Source organism: Rhineura floridana, chromosome 1 (assembly GCF_030035675.1).
Source record: "Rhineura floridana isolate rRhiFlo1 chromosome 1, rRhiFlo1.hap2, whole genome shotgun sequence".
NCBI lineage: Eukaryota > Metazoa > Chordata > Lepidosauria > Squamata > Rhineuridae > Rhineura > Rhineura floridana.
The window spans coordinates 188,157,480-188,172,569 of record NC_084480.1 but is presented as its reverse complement, the minus strand read 5'-3'; the positions used below and the strand labels follow the sequence as shown (position 1 = coordinate 188,172,569).

The following is a 15,090-nucleotide window of genomic DNA, read 5'->3' as shown; positions in this document are numbered from 1 at the left end:
TTAATGCCCTGACTAAACATGTACAATTACTTCAGGTACAACACACCATTCAAGGCTCAAATACAAAAGTGGGTACAATACCTCTCAAATACAACTGATATCATTGAGAATTGGATGACAGTGCAGAATTTGTGGATATACTTAGAGGCTGTCTTTGTGGGTGGAGACATTGCCAAACAACTTCCAAAGGTAGGTGCCTTTATTTTGTCTTTTGGAATCTGCAGATGCATTAAGGCAACTTGAGTATTTCCAGTGATTGTCCCCTTGCAGCTTAACACACACCTGAACATGTACGTGAAGATCATCGTCATGTGGCCATGAGAGAATAGCATGAGAAGCTAAACATACAGACTGTTGAAGATAATCTTCTTGAAATAGAATCTTCTTGAAATGCCTTCTTTGTTTGTATGTTAAAACAGGAAGCGAAGCGTTTCTCAAACATTGACAAATCCTGGGTGAAGATCATGACTCGAGCCCATGAAATACCCAATGTGGTCCAGTGCTGTGTTGGAGATGAAACCATGGGACAGCTCCTGCCCCATTTGTTGGATCAGCTGGAGATTTGTCAAAAGTCTCTTACAGGGTGAGGCTGCTTAGTACTGGACAATCCTTTTTGATAGCACTATGAAGAAATCAGAGAGCCAGTGTGGTGTAGTGGTTAAGGTGTTGGACTACGACCTGGGAGACCAAGGTTCGAATCCCCACATAGCCATGAAGCTCACTGGGTGACCTTGGGCCAGTCACTGCCTCTCAGCCTCATGAAAACCCTATTCATAGTGTCGCCGTAAGTCGGAATCGACTTGAAGGCAGTACACTTACTTACTTATGAAGAAATTATGGCCACTTATAGCATGCGTTCCACTAGGACAGGTGTTGGGTTCCTTGGGCCTGGGGGCCAAATGAGGCCCTGCAGGGCTGTCCAACACTTGAGATACCCCAAGCCACACCTCTTCCCATGCCCTATCCCTCACTGGCCCTGCTCCATCCCCTTCTAGAGTGCTTTTGCCTGGCTGGAATGGAATGTGTTCTTACTTGCCTGGATGGAGATGTGTGTGTAGAAACTTCTGAATTATGAATGACTTCAGTGTTGTCTACTGTACAAAGGGAAGAGTCACATCTGTTGCTGTGCCCACTTTTTGCCTCTGGCCACATCCACCACTGGGTCCCTCCCTCCCCCCCCCAGACATTGCCAATGAGAGGCTGTGATACCTGGGTTGAAAAAGGTTCCTCACCTCTGTGCAAGAATGTGTCTAATTTAACATTTCCTTACTGGGCTGGAAAAGATCAGGCCTGTAGTTTTTGATATTATCATGGTCAGAACTGGACACTGAGGCAATGATATAGGGTCTGAGAGAAAACTTTCCTTAATAACAACCTCTGTGAAAGAAGAGAGCAGTTGCTTCCAGATTATTCGTTTGTTGAGCATTTATCCTGATTTGTTTGCACAAATGTGTGAACACATTGTGTGACATTAGCTGATTGGTGAGCATTCATGCTGATTTGGGAGGTTATATGATACCATGTTAAACAGTTGTTATCCCACACTTTCTGGTGAATTAACCCATCACTTTGCTTACTGCAAAAAGTAAGAAAAAGGTTTGGGGGAGAGTGGGTGCGTCATGCAAGAGTATCAAATCCGCTTAAAGTGTACAGTCTGGATGTGCCGGGGTGCAACTGAATCCCATCTGCAAAAAAGCAAAGTTCTGGAAGTGCCCATAACCTACCATTTTAAGGCCATTGTCAAAGCTTTCAAAAACTTCCAAACTGATAGTAATAGCTAAATAAGAACATAAGAAGAGACCAAAGGCCTGTGTAGGCCATCATCTTATTCATAGAGTGGCCAAGCAGATAGTACTTCACATAGTGCATATGGAATTTGCTCCCACAAATTGGAAATGGCCACCAACTTGGATGACTTTAAAAGAGGGTTAGAAAGCCCCCAATTTTTATTTATTTATTTATTAAATTTATATCTTGCCCCAGGAAAGGAGTAACCTTTCTTCACAGACTAATTATTCCAATCCCATGGCTGCCCTTTTCGGAGGTTTTTTTTGCGGCACAGAGCCCAGAATTGTACACAGTATTGCAAGTGTGGTCTCATGGCATTATGGTATTGACAGTTTTATTTTCAATCCCTTTCCTAACAATTCCTAACACTGAATCCATGTTTTTCACAGCTGTCACACATTGGGTCAACATTTTCATCAAGCTATCCACTATAACCCCGGGGTCTCATTTCTGGCTAGTGACCTCTAGTTGAGACCACATAAGCATATATTTGAAATTAGAATTTTATTACCCCAGTGTGTGTCATGTTATACTTGCTTACACTGAATCACATTTGCCATTTTAATGCAGTTTTAATCCAGTTGAAGAGATCCTTTTGGAGCTTCTTGTAAACCTTTTAAGTTCTTACCACCTTGGACAATTTGTTGTCATTAGCAAACTTGGCCACCTCACTGCTCCCCCCAACTCCAGTTTGTTTATCAACAAGTTAAAAAGCAATACCAATCCTTGGGGGACCCCCCTCTTCTTACATCCCTCCAATGGGAGAACTGTCCATTTGTTCCTGTTATCTGATTTTTCTTCTTTAACCAGTTGCTAATCCATTAGAGGATCTCTTCTCTTATCCCATGACTGCAAAGCTTATTCAGGAGTCTTTGGTGAGGGAGCTTATTGAAAGTCTTTTGAAAGTCTAAGTATACAATGTCTACTGGATCATCCCTTTCCATATGCTTCCTGATGTTTTCAAACATAAGAACATAAGAACATAAGAAGAGCCTGCTGGATCAGGCCAGTGGCCCATCTAGTCCAGCATCCTGTTCTCACAGTGGCCAACCAGGTGCCTGGGGGAAGCCCGCAAGCAGGACCCGAGTGCAAGAACACTCTCCCCTCCTGAGGCTTCCAGCAACTGGTTTTCAGAAGCGTGCTGCCTCTGACTAGGGTGGCAGAGCACAGCCATCACGGCTAGTAGCCATTGATAGCCCTGTCCTCCATGAATTTGTCTAATCTTCTTTTAAAGCCATCCAAGCTGGTGGCCATTACCGCATCTTGTGGGAGCAAATTCCATAGTTTAACTATGCGCTGAGTAAAGAAGTACTTCCTTTTGTCTGTCCTGAATCTTCCAACATTCAGCTTCTTTGAATGTCCACGAGTTCTAGTATTATGAGAGAGGGAGAAGAACTTTTCTCTATCCACTTTCTCAATGCCATGCATAATTTTATACACTTCTATCATGTCTCCTCTGACCCGCCTTTTCTCTAAACTAAAAAGCCCCAAATGCTGCAACCTTTCCTCGTAAGGGAGCGCTCCATCCCCTTGATCATTCTGGTTGCCCTCTTCTGAACCTTTTCCAACTCTAGAATATCCTTTTTGAGATGAGGCGACCAGAACTGTACACAGTATTCCAAATGCGGCCGCACCATAGATTTATACAACGGCATTATGATATCGGCTGTTTTATTTTCAATACCTTTCCTAATTATTGCTAGCATGGAATTTGCCTTTTTCACAGCTGCCGCACACTGGGTCGACATTTTCATCGTGCTGTCCACTACAACCCCGAGGTCTCTCTCCTGGTCGGTCACCGCCAGTTCAGACCCCATGAGCGTATATGTGAAATTAAGATTTTTTGCTCCAATATGCATAATTTTACACTTGTTTATATTGAATTGCATTTGCCATTTTTCCGCCCATTCACTCAGGTTAGGCAGGACTTACCATTGTGGAAACCAAGCTGGGTTTTCTTCACCAAAACTTGTTCTTCTGTATTCTGTCAATCTTCTGCTCATGGCTGCACCAGAGGAGAGGGGAGGGACTTGTGCACATAATATTAAACTATGATGTGAAAAGGCTCATGTTTTCTTTATATCCAAAATATTTGAGGAAAATGTAAATGCTGAAATCTTTAAAAACAAATGAAACCAAGAATAGTTATAGGAATACCACTACTTTAAGTCCATTTACTAGTTATTCAGCAGTGACTCTTGTTTTTTCTTGCTAGCTTCTCATCATTTAAATTAAGTATGTCTTGGAGATAAGCAACCTTTATTAGTTCATGTTACAAATACTCTGCAATTCCAGGCAGTAACATCAAAGCATTTTCAGCCCCTTGGAGCAGGGTGATGCTCACTGTCTGTCATTAATGATACATTCTGTCATGCAAGAGAAGACTTGGATCACTGAAAGACTATGATGAGGCTAGGCTTATAAATGTCATGTTATATAAACTCATCTGCACATTTCTTCTGTTTTTGTTCAAATTCAGGTATTTGGAGAAAAAGCGGCTTTCGTTTCCCCGTTTCTTTTTTGTGTCAGACCCTGCTCTCCTGGAAATACTGGGCCAAGCTTCGGATTCTCACACAATACAGGCCCACTTGCTAAATGTCTTTGATAACATCAAAACTGTAAAATTCCATGAAAAGGTTGGCATAACTGTAACATTAGTCTTAGAAGGAGAGTAATGAATGTTTGATGTTCTGGGCACCTGCAAATCTTTTTTACGTGCCCCTCCTCCAGCCTCAGGTGACACAAATGCAGGAAACCATCTTGGGACCTAATGAAAGTACTCACACTGTTCAAAACCCAGGGACCCACCTCACCTATGTTGTTGCTCCCTGATTGAGCTTAAGTTAGAAAAATGGGTTGGCATCTCAACTGAGCATAGCTGCCACTGTTATACATAACACAAAACAAGGAAGTCTGATGAATATATTATATTTTCATTGAATTTTGGATATCAAGGCACTTCCTATCCACTCCTCTTCCCATCCCATAACCCTGGAGTGAATACAGTATAAACATATACACTGAAGATCACATTTAGTCTGCTAATTATGGAAGGAATTATGGGAGGAAATGTGATAGGGCCATTAGTGAAACCTGTATACTCCACTTGTTGACTCTCCCCAATTTTAGTCAATTGTGCCCCTCCTGAAATATCTTCTAAAAACCTTAGCTAAAGAGTACATCACAAACAGTAAGAAGGCTGGCCCTCTCTTAATCTCCTTGCCTGTAATTAAAACACTTGTCGGATTTGAAAATGAAGCTGCTAAAAGGTTTATGAAGTTAACCCTTGCCAGCAAAAGCTAGGCTGAATATTTATTTATTTATTTTAATTTAAATCCCACCTTTCCTCCCAGATGGAGCCCAGGGTGGCAAACAACATGTGACAGAACACTAAAAACATCTTAATAACAATTTCAAAACAGATGCAGTCTGGGATAAAGGTTTCTAGTTAAAAGGCTTGTTGAAAGAGGGAGGTCTTCAGTAGGTGCCAAAAAGACAACACAGATAGTACCTGTCTAATATTTAAGGGGAGGGAATTCCAACATAGGAAGGAGAACTTTGGTGTTGTGGCACCAACACTTTGGAATTCCCTCCCCTGAAATATTAGACAGGTGCTATCTCTGTTATATTTTCGGCGCCTATTGAAGACCTTGCTCTTTCAGCAAGCCTTTTCAGTAGGGGCCTTATCCCAATGTGTGTCTGTGCTAGAATTGCTTTTGAAGATGTTTTTAAAGTTTCCCGCAAAGATGTGTTGACCATGCCCCAGATCCACTTGGTCATTCTGAGAAATAGAAAGTGAGGCTTGGTTTGAGGCTCTGGGAAAGGGCATTGCGTAGCTGTGAGAGAACCGTTGAAGAAGCCTCTCTGTGTTTGCTTCATTGAGTGGTTTTTAGCTGCTTGCTGGGGATAGTTTTATGATGGAAAATGTGTATTTGCAGGGTGTTGAGCGTGGTCACTTGTTGTTATTGTATATCTTTAATATTTAATTGTACTTCAAGTGTAAAGTGACACATTAATAAAGTAGTAATAGTAGTAGTAATAATACTATCACACTGCTAGTCCCCAGTTAAGTATACAGCTTAGTCTAGGAAACCTTCTGTAAATAAGGAGTCCCCTCAGTTGCAATAGTAACATAAAATAAGCTAAACAAAATTAAACAAAGATTGAACAATTCAGTGCAGGGTCGTGACCGTTGTGCCTTCTAGATGTTGTTAAATTACAACTCCCATCATCATTCCTGGCCATTAGCTGTGCAGGTTGGGACTGATAGGAGTCCAGCAACATCTTGAGAGAACATTGGTTATCCCTGGGTCAGTGCAACATTGTCACACACTATGTATGATTTCCAGGTTTATGATCGGATCCTTTCCATTTCCTCCCGAGAGGATGAGACAATTGAGTTGGAAAAACCTGTAATGGCAGAAGGTAATGTAGAGGTTTGGCTCAATTCCCTCTTGAAGGAATCCCAAGCCTCATTGCATCTTGTGATTCGACAGGCAGCTGCAAGCATCCAGGAAGCAGATTTCCAGCTAATTGAATTTCTTTCTTCTTACCCTGCCCAGGCAAGTTTCTTTTTCCTTTTTAATATTTTTTTCTAAAATATAGGTATGGGATGATGGTTCTAATTTTTCAAAGGTTGTGTTTCATACCCAAAACATATACATATACACACAAACACTAGGTTTTGATTTGTGTGAAACAGTATTAATTCTCTGCCTTACAAGTGTCAAACTTAGAAATATATATGCTTTTTGGAGTTTCTGTCTCAGTAAACAGTTCTCAGTTAATTCCTCTTTCATAAATCACTATCTTTTAAGGTAAGGAGCTTGGAGAATTATTCATAAATATTATTCATAAAAAGAATAATGAGGGGAAAAAAACATTCCTGGAAAATTCCCTCGAATTAGCTGGCCTCAGGGTTTAAGCCGTAGCCCCCTCTTGGATCCTTGGAGTGGATTTTGGTACAATTCCAGCTGGCATAGGGATGATTGAGTCACAATTAAAAATACAAAACCAAGCGATCAAGACACTATGAATTATTTTATTTCTTAAAAGTATTTCTAAACCACTTAATATTTTAAATTTTTCTAAGTGGTGTACAAATAATACAAATCAACATAAAAGAATTGGGGTGTGAAGCCAGCTTCAGGTACTGTACTGATTTAACAGCAATCTGCATAGCATTCACCATGGTTAAATTTGGTGCCAAGGTACTTTAGCCTTTAACAGTTACTAAGGCTGGACAAAGTAGGAAGAACAGGAGAATGAGATACTGTTGTCCACTCTCCACCCCTTTAACCATGGATATTTTAAAGTCCATAGATGAGCTGAATTTCTGCTTTGAAAGCATCTTATTCATTGGTGGATAAACAAAAAGGGCTTTTGAAGAGCTTGACTCTTGAACACCACAAAATGTTTTCAAAAATTACTTCTTAAGGTTGGCTTGCTGGGAATTCAAATGATCTGGACCCGAGATGCTGAAGAAGCTTTGACGAATGTGAAATACGATAAGAAAATAATGCAGAAAACTAACCAGTTTTTCCTGGACCTCTTGAACATTCTGATAGACATGACTACAAAAGATTTGAGTCCTGTGGAGCGCATTAAATATGAGACACTGATCACAATTCATGTGCACCAACGGGACATATTTGATGACCTGGTAAAACAACTTATTATTAGTTGTAAATAACCATTGGGGGAAAGGAGAAGTATATTTAATAGGGTATGTTTATTATATGCAATCAATAAATATTATAACTGAGGTTCTAAAATCTTATTTGAGGATGTCTTGGATGACCAGTCGTGGTGGACTTTTCACGATTACTCTGTGTTTGCTTCAGCTTCCCCCAGGATTTTTGTCCTCATATATAGGGCTTTGCTGTCTCCTCCTCCTTCCTATTCCTATTCCTATTGGATATATTACCTGCCCTTCACCCAGAGGTCCCAGGGCTGGTTACAAAAACACAATTAAAAAAAGTCAAAAACATTCTACACAACATTGCAGAAAATACGGTGGGCCCTAAAAATACACTCTCAGATGTCGAAGTTAGTTAAAGAGGTGCGTCTTCAGCATTCACCAAAAGTTGTACAATGAAGTTGCCAGATGCACCTTGCTGAGGAGGGAGTTCCACCACTTAGGGGCTGCCACAGAGAATGTCCTCTCCTGGTCTACCACTCCTTGAGCTTCTGAGGGTGGCGGAACTACCAAAAGGGCCCCCTCTGCTGATCTCAACACCCGAGAGGGTCTGTAGGGAAGGCGGCCGTCTTCCAGATATATGGGACCTAAGTCGTTTAGGGCTTTATACACTAAATGTGATCACCTTGAACTGGGCCCAAAAACAAACTGGCAACCAATGCAGCTGTTTTAAAATGGGTTATATGAGTTCTAAAGAGAACCCCCGCCAGTCATCTGGCAGCTGCATTTTGGACCAGGTGAAGTTTCCGAGTCGTCTTCAAGGGCAGCTCCACGTAGAGCTCATTGCAATAACCCAGATCTGCCTCTTGTTATGCTAAGCACAGCTATCCGTATAATCTTGTTCTCAGCAAGAGTCAATAATTTCAAGGCTTTTTCTACAGCCAGGACGCAGTGAGCCTTCTATACTTTCTCCAGCCCCACTAGAGTGTTCAGCTGTGAAGCAGGACAAATCTGCTGCAGCTTTAATAGTTTTAATAACTGTGTATAGAAAAGGGAATTCAGGTGGACATAGTTCATATAGGAATGGGAAAACTGCACCTCTTGAAAAGCCTCTTATGAAGTATATGCTGTCCCTGGTTACAGGTGCCTCTGGTCACCTGAATGCCCTCTGATCTGGTTGAATGCCATTCATTCTGTGTTACTTTGCAAAATTACAACAACATTGGAGAAGGCTAAATTCGGGCATGGATGAGGTTTCTGTTTGAGAATTTGGAGAACTATCTTCCTTTCCCCCTACAGCAGTATACTAAGTGTCATGAGCCAGTGCAGTACATGAGTGTGAGACTAAGCCTAAGGAGATTTGAGTTCAAATCTCCATCAGCCATAAATCTCACTCACTATGTGGACCAGTTACTTTTTTTTTTTTTTAGCCTTCACAGGAGTTTTGCAAGAATCAATTTGTGGAGGAGGAAATGCCCTGAAAGAAGGGCAAGATATAAATATTTACTCTTTTAAAAAGGCTGCCTAACCTTTTCATTCCTTAAAGCCATTTTCCACATAGCAGTTTGGGGGCTTTAAGTGTATTGCATTTTCATCTTCTTCTCCGTTCAAATTACGTAAGGAGAAAGACCAAAATAAATAATTATGGTCAAATGTATGCTGGTCTTTCAGTTTTGTAAAGACCAAATCAAATTCTTTCAAGGGCTAATTTTGGCTTGTGGGTCACAGGTAGACAGTCTCTGAGCATAACCTGTACATTGTCCTGTCATGTTATATTCTTTTGTCTTCAGATTAGGAGAGTGAGCTTCATGATATCTCTGCCTGGTTAACTGGATCTTTTTCTCATTATTACAGGGTGGGGTTTGGTTTTTTTGGCTGCTATTCATGGACAGCTGCTTTGGCTTTAATAATTATTTTAAATAACATATGCTAAGATCAAGGCAGCAGCAGATTTGCTCTTATACTTCTATGTTTTAAAGCCTTATCAGAGTAAGTTTATTAGGATAAAACTAGAGTAGCTATTTACAAAGTATGCCAAAAATTACTTAAATTACTTACTTTTGGTTTTGCAATATTTGCCTTCCATTGTACATCATGCCCTTGCCACAAAGGTGTTTTGGGTGTCGATAATTTTTGTGTGCGTGTAAAAGTAGCTGCTTCCAAATGATGAACTGTATGTGTGTCAGTTTAGCTATTTTATTTAGCTTTTGGTCTATGACAACATGATCTCTTATCCCTAGTGTCGTATGCATATCAAGAGTCCTACAGACTTTGAGTGGCTGAAGCAATGCAGATTTTATTTCAATGAAGATGCAGACAAGATGATGATTAACATCACAGATGTGGCCTTCACATATCAGAATGAATTTTTGGGCTGTACAGACAGGCTTGTCATCACACCTCTCACAGACAGGTGAGAGATACTTAGGTCCTTCAATCTGCTTGAAGGATTATATACTTTGTATGCCCATTTCATTGTCCAGCATATTATTTGGGAGTCTTGTTCTGTCTTACTTAGTAGAGCATTACCTTCAGGGTTTGTGCAAAGTTTTGAAATCAAGGCAGAAAAGAGGTTTTCACTATAACGTGCCAGTTTTTTAGAAGTACTGGTGCATTCACATTAATCTTCAGTCATCTTGTTTCACTCTCTGGAATTCCAGTATATGGTTGCTGTCTTTAATATATTTCTAGAAATTCAGGGAACTCTGAAAAAGGAAGGAGAGGGTTTGGACTCCAGATTCCAAAAGTCTGACTGCTGGATCCATTTCAGAACCATCTAGGCTTCAACATATTACACCAGGGCATAATGACCCAAACCTCTATGGATCAATTTTTTCACATGCTCAGTGGTTACTGGATTAATGCCAGAACAGATTTTGGTGCATCTGCTGATCGCTTTTTAAAAAAATTATTATTGCTTTATTAGAGTGATTTAAAAATGAACTTCAAATATTGACACCTTTGTTTTATTCTTCAATTTATGTATTAAGTGTGTATTCGGTCTTTCCACCTAAGATAGCTAACTGTAAACATAAAATAAAGATTTAAAAGTTGGAAAAACATCAATATTATCTTAATAAGCCAGCTTTTTCTGGAGTTGTTACTATTCTGACAGATGAATCATTACTATATATGCCTGTGTCTGACTAGAATAAAAATACCCAGTAAGAGAGGGCAATATCTGTTTCTCCCTTGATATTAGCTTCTGCATTTCTTAGCTACCGTACATAGTCATTTCTCATTATTCTGGCTTTTTGCATGTAACTGACTTTTAAGCAGACCTGGTGGCAGCAGTCAACCAAGCTGGGCATTGGCTGAGAACCCCAATGGCTCAAAAGAGTCCCTCACCAGCCCAATCCAGCTGTTTTGACACTTACCATTCTCCTTATCAGGTTTCACCACTCTTTAGTGGTGGTTGAGTGATAGTGCCACTTTTGAATGGGAGCCAAGCTCAGTTTGCCATGCCCATCCACCATTTTAATCTGCCCAAAAATGTAATGTCCCAGTCCATAGATCTATGGAATGTGGTGGGGTATGTGCATGTTGAGGGGGTAGTGGGGGTAGTGGGGGGCCATGCCGAGGGTCCCATGAAGTCCAGCAGCAGTCCTGTTTTTATGGATGTTTTTATCAAGTTCCTTTTCTTGTAGGTGTTACATTACATTGGCTCAAGCTTTAGGTATGAGCATGGGAGGAGCACCGGCAGGCCCTGCAGGAACTGGCAAAACAGAAACAACGAAGGACATGGGAAGGTGCCTTGGAAAATACGTTGTGGTCTTCAATTGTTCTGACCAGATGGATTTTCGAGGACTGGGAAGAATTTTTAAAGGTCAGGCTTTATTTTATTTTTTTTGCAATGGAAACCATGACTTTTGATAAAATACAATGTTTATTTTCAAGTTGGGATGTAGTGAATGTGTGTGATATTTGCTCTTAGATGTGAAAATGAGTGATTACTTACCTTGCCAAATTATATGTATTTAGGGTTATTCATATTTGCATGTTTACAAAAGACAGCTTGTGCAACCAACCTTTTCAGTCCTTACCTCCCCACTGTAGCCCCTGTAAGTCCTGAAAAGCTTGTCCAGAGGCTTGGGAAGGGGGCTCCTGAACATTTTGGGCAGAGGAACTTTGTGAGAATGTCCATAATGTACGATTCCTCTGATTATTTTGGGCAATTCCGCATATCTACTGCAGTCTCTTATGACACATCCTGCAATATTCAAGAGGGCCCTCTGACTCCCTAGAGCATTATTTCTCCACTGGTGGGGTGCCCCCTCCAGGAGCGTATGAAGATCTCGGGGGGCATGAGTGTTTTCAAAAATATGTATAAGTAAAATTTGAGTAAATATTTTTAGATAATTATGTACTTTTGATTCGTTTTTATTATTGAACCTCAAATTTTATTTATCACTAAACGTCATGATATTTCAATCCTTTTGAATTAAAATAAAGCCATTAGGGGAGCCTAGGAGCATGTGGGATTTTTATGTTAGCCAAGAGGGAGCACGGATTACAAAGGTTGAGAAACTGCCCTAGAGAGTAATCCAAATGGTGAGAAACCAGTGGAGGGGGGGCAGCGGCAGCGGAGGAGCCAGCAGAAAGCTCAGTGGTATCCACTTCCCACTCAGGAGCCACTGACCCAGCTGAGCACCAGCTCTATCAGAAGCTGCATGCACGAGCGGGAAGGAAGAAGCCAGCTTCCATGAATCAGCCTCCCAAGGAGTAAGCGTTCCCTGTAGACTCCCATTACAATATTTTTATTCTGCTGGCCTTTTGTCTGGCAGAGATTTCAGCTGGATTGGGACCTGTGGGAAGGCTCCGAACGTAAGGAGGATCTCGCTTAAGTCCCTCCCGGGTCCTCCCCTGCCACGCCTGTTTTTGGGGCTACTGTTGGTTCTTTGTCCTCTGGGCTGGTCATCCCTGGTGGAACCCTGGCGACACCAACAGAGTCCCGGTGGCACCACAGCTCAGCTGTGGCGGAGAGCTTCCGCTGGCAGAACCTGACAGCATCGGGAGCTTGCCAGCTCTGCCAGGGGGGCACTGTATCTAAATCCCCCCAGCCCAGCAGAAATATGAGTTGGATTGCACCCCTAGAGAGACTTTTCTGGGGGTGCAGGGGGGAGAGGGAAGGGAAAGGAAAAGATTGGTTGTGCAAACTGTCTTCTGCTCATACAACATTGGATTCAACTAGGGATGGAAGAATCTGTCATTTTCGGCTCTCCCAGTTTCTCATTTTCCCAATCTGAAGTTCAGTTCTCCACATTTCTGCAGCAATTTTCAATTTTGTTTTTTTTTAAAAAAATCCTTGTGAAAATTCTTCATCATTTTAGAGCACGTTTCTCCTAATAAACACATTTTTCTATACAGTTGTGATTAATGTACACATTTTGGTAAGCAATTTGTCCTAATATAATTCCTTTTTGTATGCTATTTTCACTAATATATACAGTTGTATGCATACGTTCTCCCAATACAGGCATTTTTGCAAACATTGGTTGGAGAACTGCATTGCAAAATTTGGGCAAGTGCAAATTTCGAAGATTGGCTGTGTTCTGGTTCTCATATTGTTTCAGAAAGTGCAAATTTGATAGCTACAACTGTAGACGCGAATTGAATTGAATTTCTTCTCCATCTTTAGCTACTGTACTTTCACTAACATGAATATTGACAATCCTGTCAGTTTGTGGATGTGGCGAATAAGATGTTCCTATTCTCAAGTGTGTCTGAAATCTTTGATGAATCACTTCTCATTTAGTTATTGCTGTTGACCTCATTTCATCAGAGAGGCAGGAGGCAGTAGCAAGATTCTTTGCAGTCAGGTTCAATAACTGGAAAAGTGCCAATTACATCACATAACAATAGTATATAGGTGGAAGGAACCCTAGTCCAATAGCATGCCCAATGTGACAGCGACCTACCTCCCACCTCCAGGCAACTTATACAACCATCCTAGAGTCTGAAAGTTTATTTTATCTGGTGGTGAAAAGTGTATATAAGAAGCATTTGAAACTGAACACCAATTTTGAGTTTGCCTTCATTAGGACTTGCTTCAAGTTAACCTTACAATTCTTGAAAAGCCTGTGCTTCAAGGTGTCCTTTACCTCTAAATCATGTAAAATGAGCACAGCATTAGCTTCTTTTAACCTAAAGTTTTGCTTTGATTTAAGGTCTTGCTCAGTCTGGATCCTGGGGGTGCTTTGATGAGTTTAACCGCATTGACTTACCAGTGCTGTCCGTTGCTGCACAGCAAATTGCAGTTGTTCTGACATGTAAGAAGGAGCGCAAGAAGAGCTTCATTTTTACTGATGGTGATAACGTGGAAATGAATCCTGAATTTGGACTTTTTTTGACAATGGTAAGCATGCTGTTGATGTATGATATTTGTTGGTTCAGTGGAAGTGCAGTACTTGTAGTCTCTGTGGTTAATTCATGAAATGTGTGTCAAGGTTGAGGTTTGACAGGAAGTTCCAACACTGACCAAGGAGTCCCACCCTATACTCCAGAAGTACAGAGGGGCTCTCTGACCTTTGTTGATAGAAAAGTATTTAGGGCTTTCTTGGTTGTCCTGCCCTTTATAACTAGGGCGTAAAATGCAGCTTATTTGCTCTGGTTTTTAGCACAAATGGCAGAAATGCAGTAAATGAAGGTGAACCACCGGTGAGGGACTTCTGGCCTGTGGGCTTAACTAGATCCAGTACGGGGTCCCAGTTAGGCCCATGAGGCCATTTCCCCCAAACCACGCCCACCTGCCTCACACCTGATGTCTTGTGTGACATCGGGTGTAGGGCAGGTAGAGACGAGGCTGGAATTGCTTGCTCTAGAGAGTTCCCCATTGGGAACACCTTAGTGCAGCTGATGGGGATTGCTCTCAATGCTGATTAGTCTGCAGAAGAGAAATGTTCATCTGTAGGTGCAGTTTGAATCCATACTGTGTCCACAATTGGTCTTCAAAGGGGCTCCCCCTCAGAACCTGTCAGCTCCTTTGGAAAGTGTGGGTCCATTTGAAGTCATCACCTGATGTCACAGTGATGTCAGAAAGAGAGGCCTTGCCCACCTGTCAGAGTTTGCCCAAAGGGGGTGGGGGGAAGGTAAGTCTCCCAACCCTGCTCTAAACTGTTGAAGAAAGACATGTAAGGGAGCCTGTGGTGAAGTGGATGGGTATTTTAGGGCTGGAGTTGAGGATAGGATGTCAATTACAAATATACACATACCAGTTTTGTATGTAGAGTGATACTTGTAAAGGAAATTCTTTGCCTCTTCAACTTGCAATTATGAGAGTGATGTGAACAATAGTAGTAGCAGTCCAACTGATAACTAACATCTGATAAATCAGAATCCTGGGTATGCTGGCCGTCAAGAGCTGCCTGAAAATCTGAAGATCAACTTCCGCTCCGTGGCAATGATGGTTCCCGATCGGCAGATCATCATTCGTGTCAAGCTAGCTAGCTGTGGCTTCATTGATAATATTGTGCTTGCAAGGAAGTTCTTTACCCTGTACAAACTCTGTGAGGAACAATTATCCAAGCAGGTAGGAGTGGCCATGCTTGGTGAAAAGCTTTATTCTACCCACAAGCTTCAGTAGCCTTCCTAACTGTTGTAGTCAGCAATGTTGATTGCGTTTGTTTTAAAATATTATTTGGGGTAAAAATACTTAACATCAATCA

General features: G+C 41.3%; 1 protein-coding gene across 7 annotated transcripts in view; it reads left to right on the top strand.

The window, feature by feature from the left end:
• The window catches only part of DNAH5 (dynein axonemal heavy chain 5), a 196,844-nt gene that overhangs the window by 83,721 nt on the left and 98,033 nt on the right, over positions 1-15,090 (top strand). For all 7 annotated transcript variants that reach the window (XM_061589366.1, XM_061589341.1, XM_061589331.1 and 4 more), the window contains 9 exons: positions 36-189; positions 420-583; positions 4,268-4,424; positions 6,138-6,350; positions 7,226-7,450; positions 9,667-9,839; positions 11,074-11,252; positions 13,594-13,781; positions 14,760-14,954. In XM_061589366.1, coding sequence (XP_061445350.1) covers positions 36-189; positions 420-583; positions 4,268-4,424; positions 6,138-6,350; positions 7,226-7,450; positions 9,667-9,839; positions 11,074-11,252; positions 13,594-13,781; positions 14,760-14,954 — 1,648 coding nt within the window. The remainder of the gene's footprint in view (positions 1-35; positions 190-419; positions 584-4,267; positions 4,425-6,137; positions 6,351-7,225; positions 7,451-9,666; positions 9,840-11,073; positions 11,253-13,593; positions 13,782-14,759; positions 14,955-15,090) is intronic.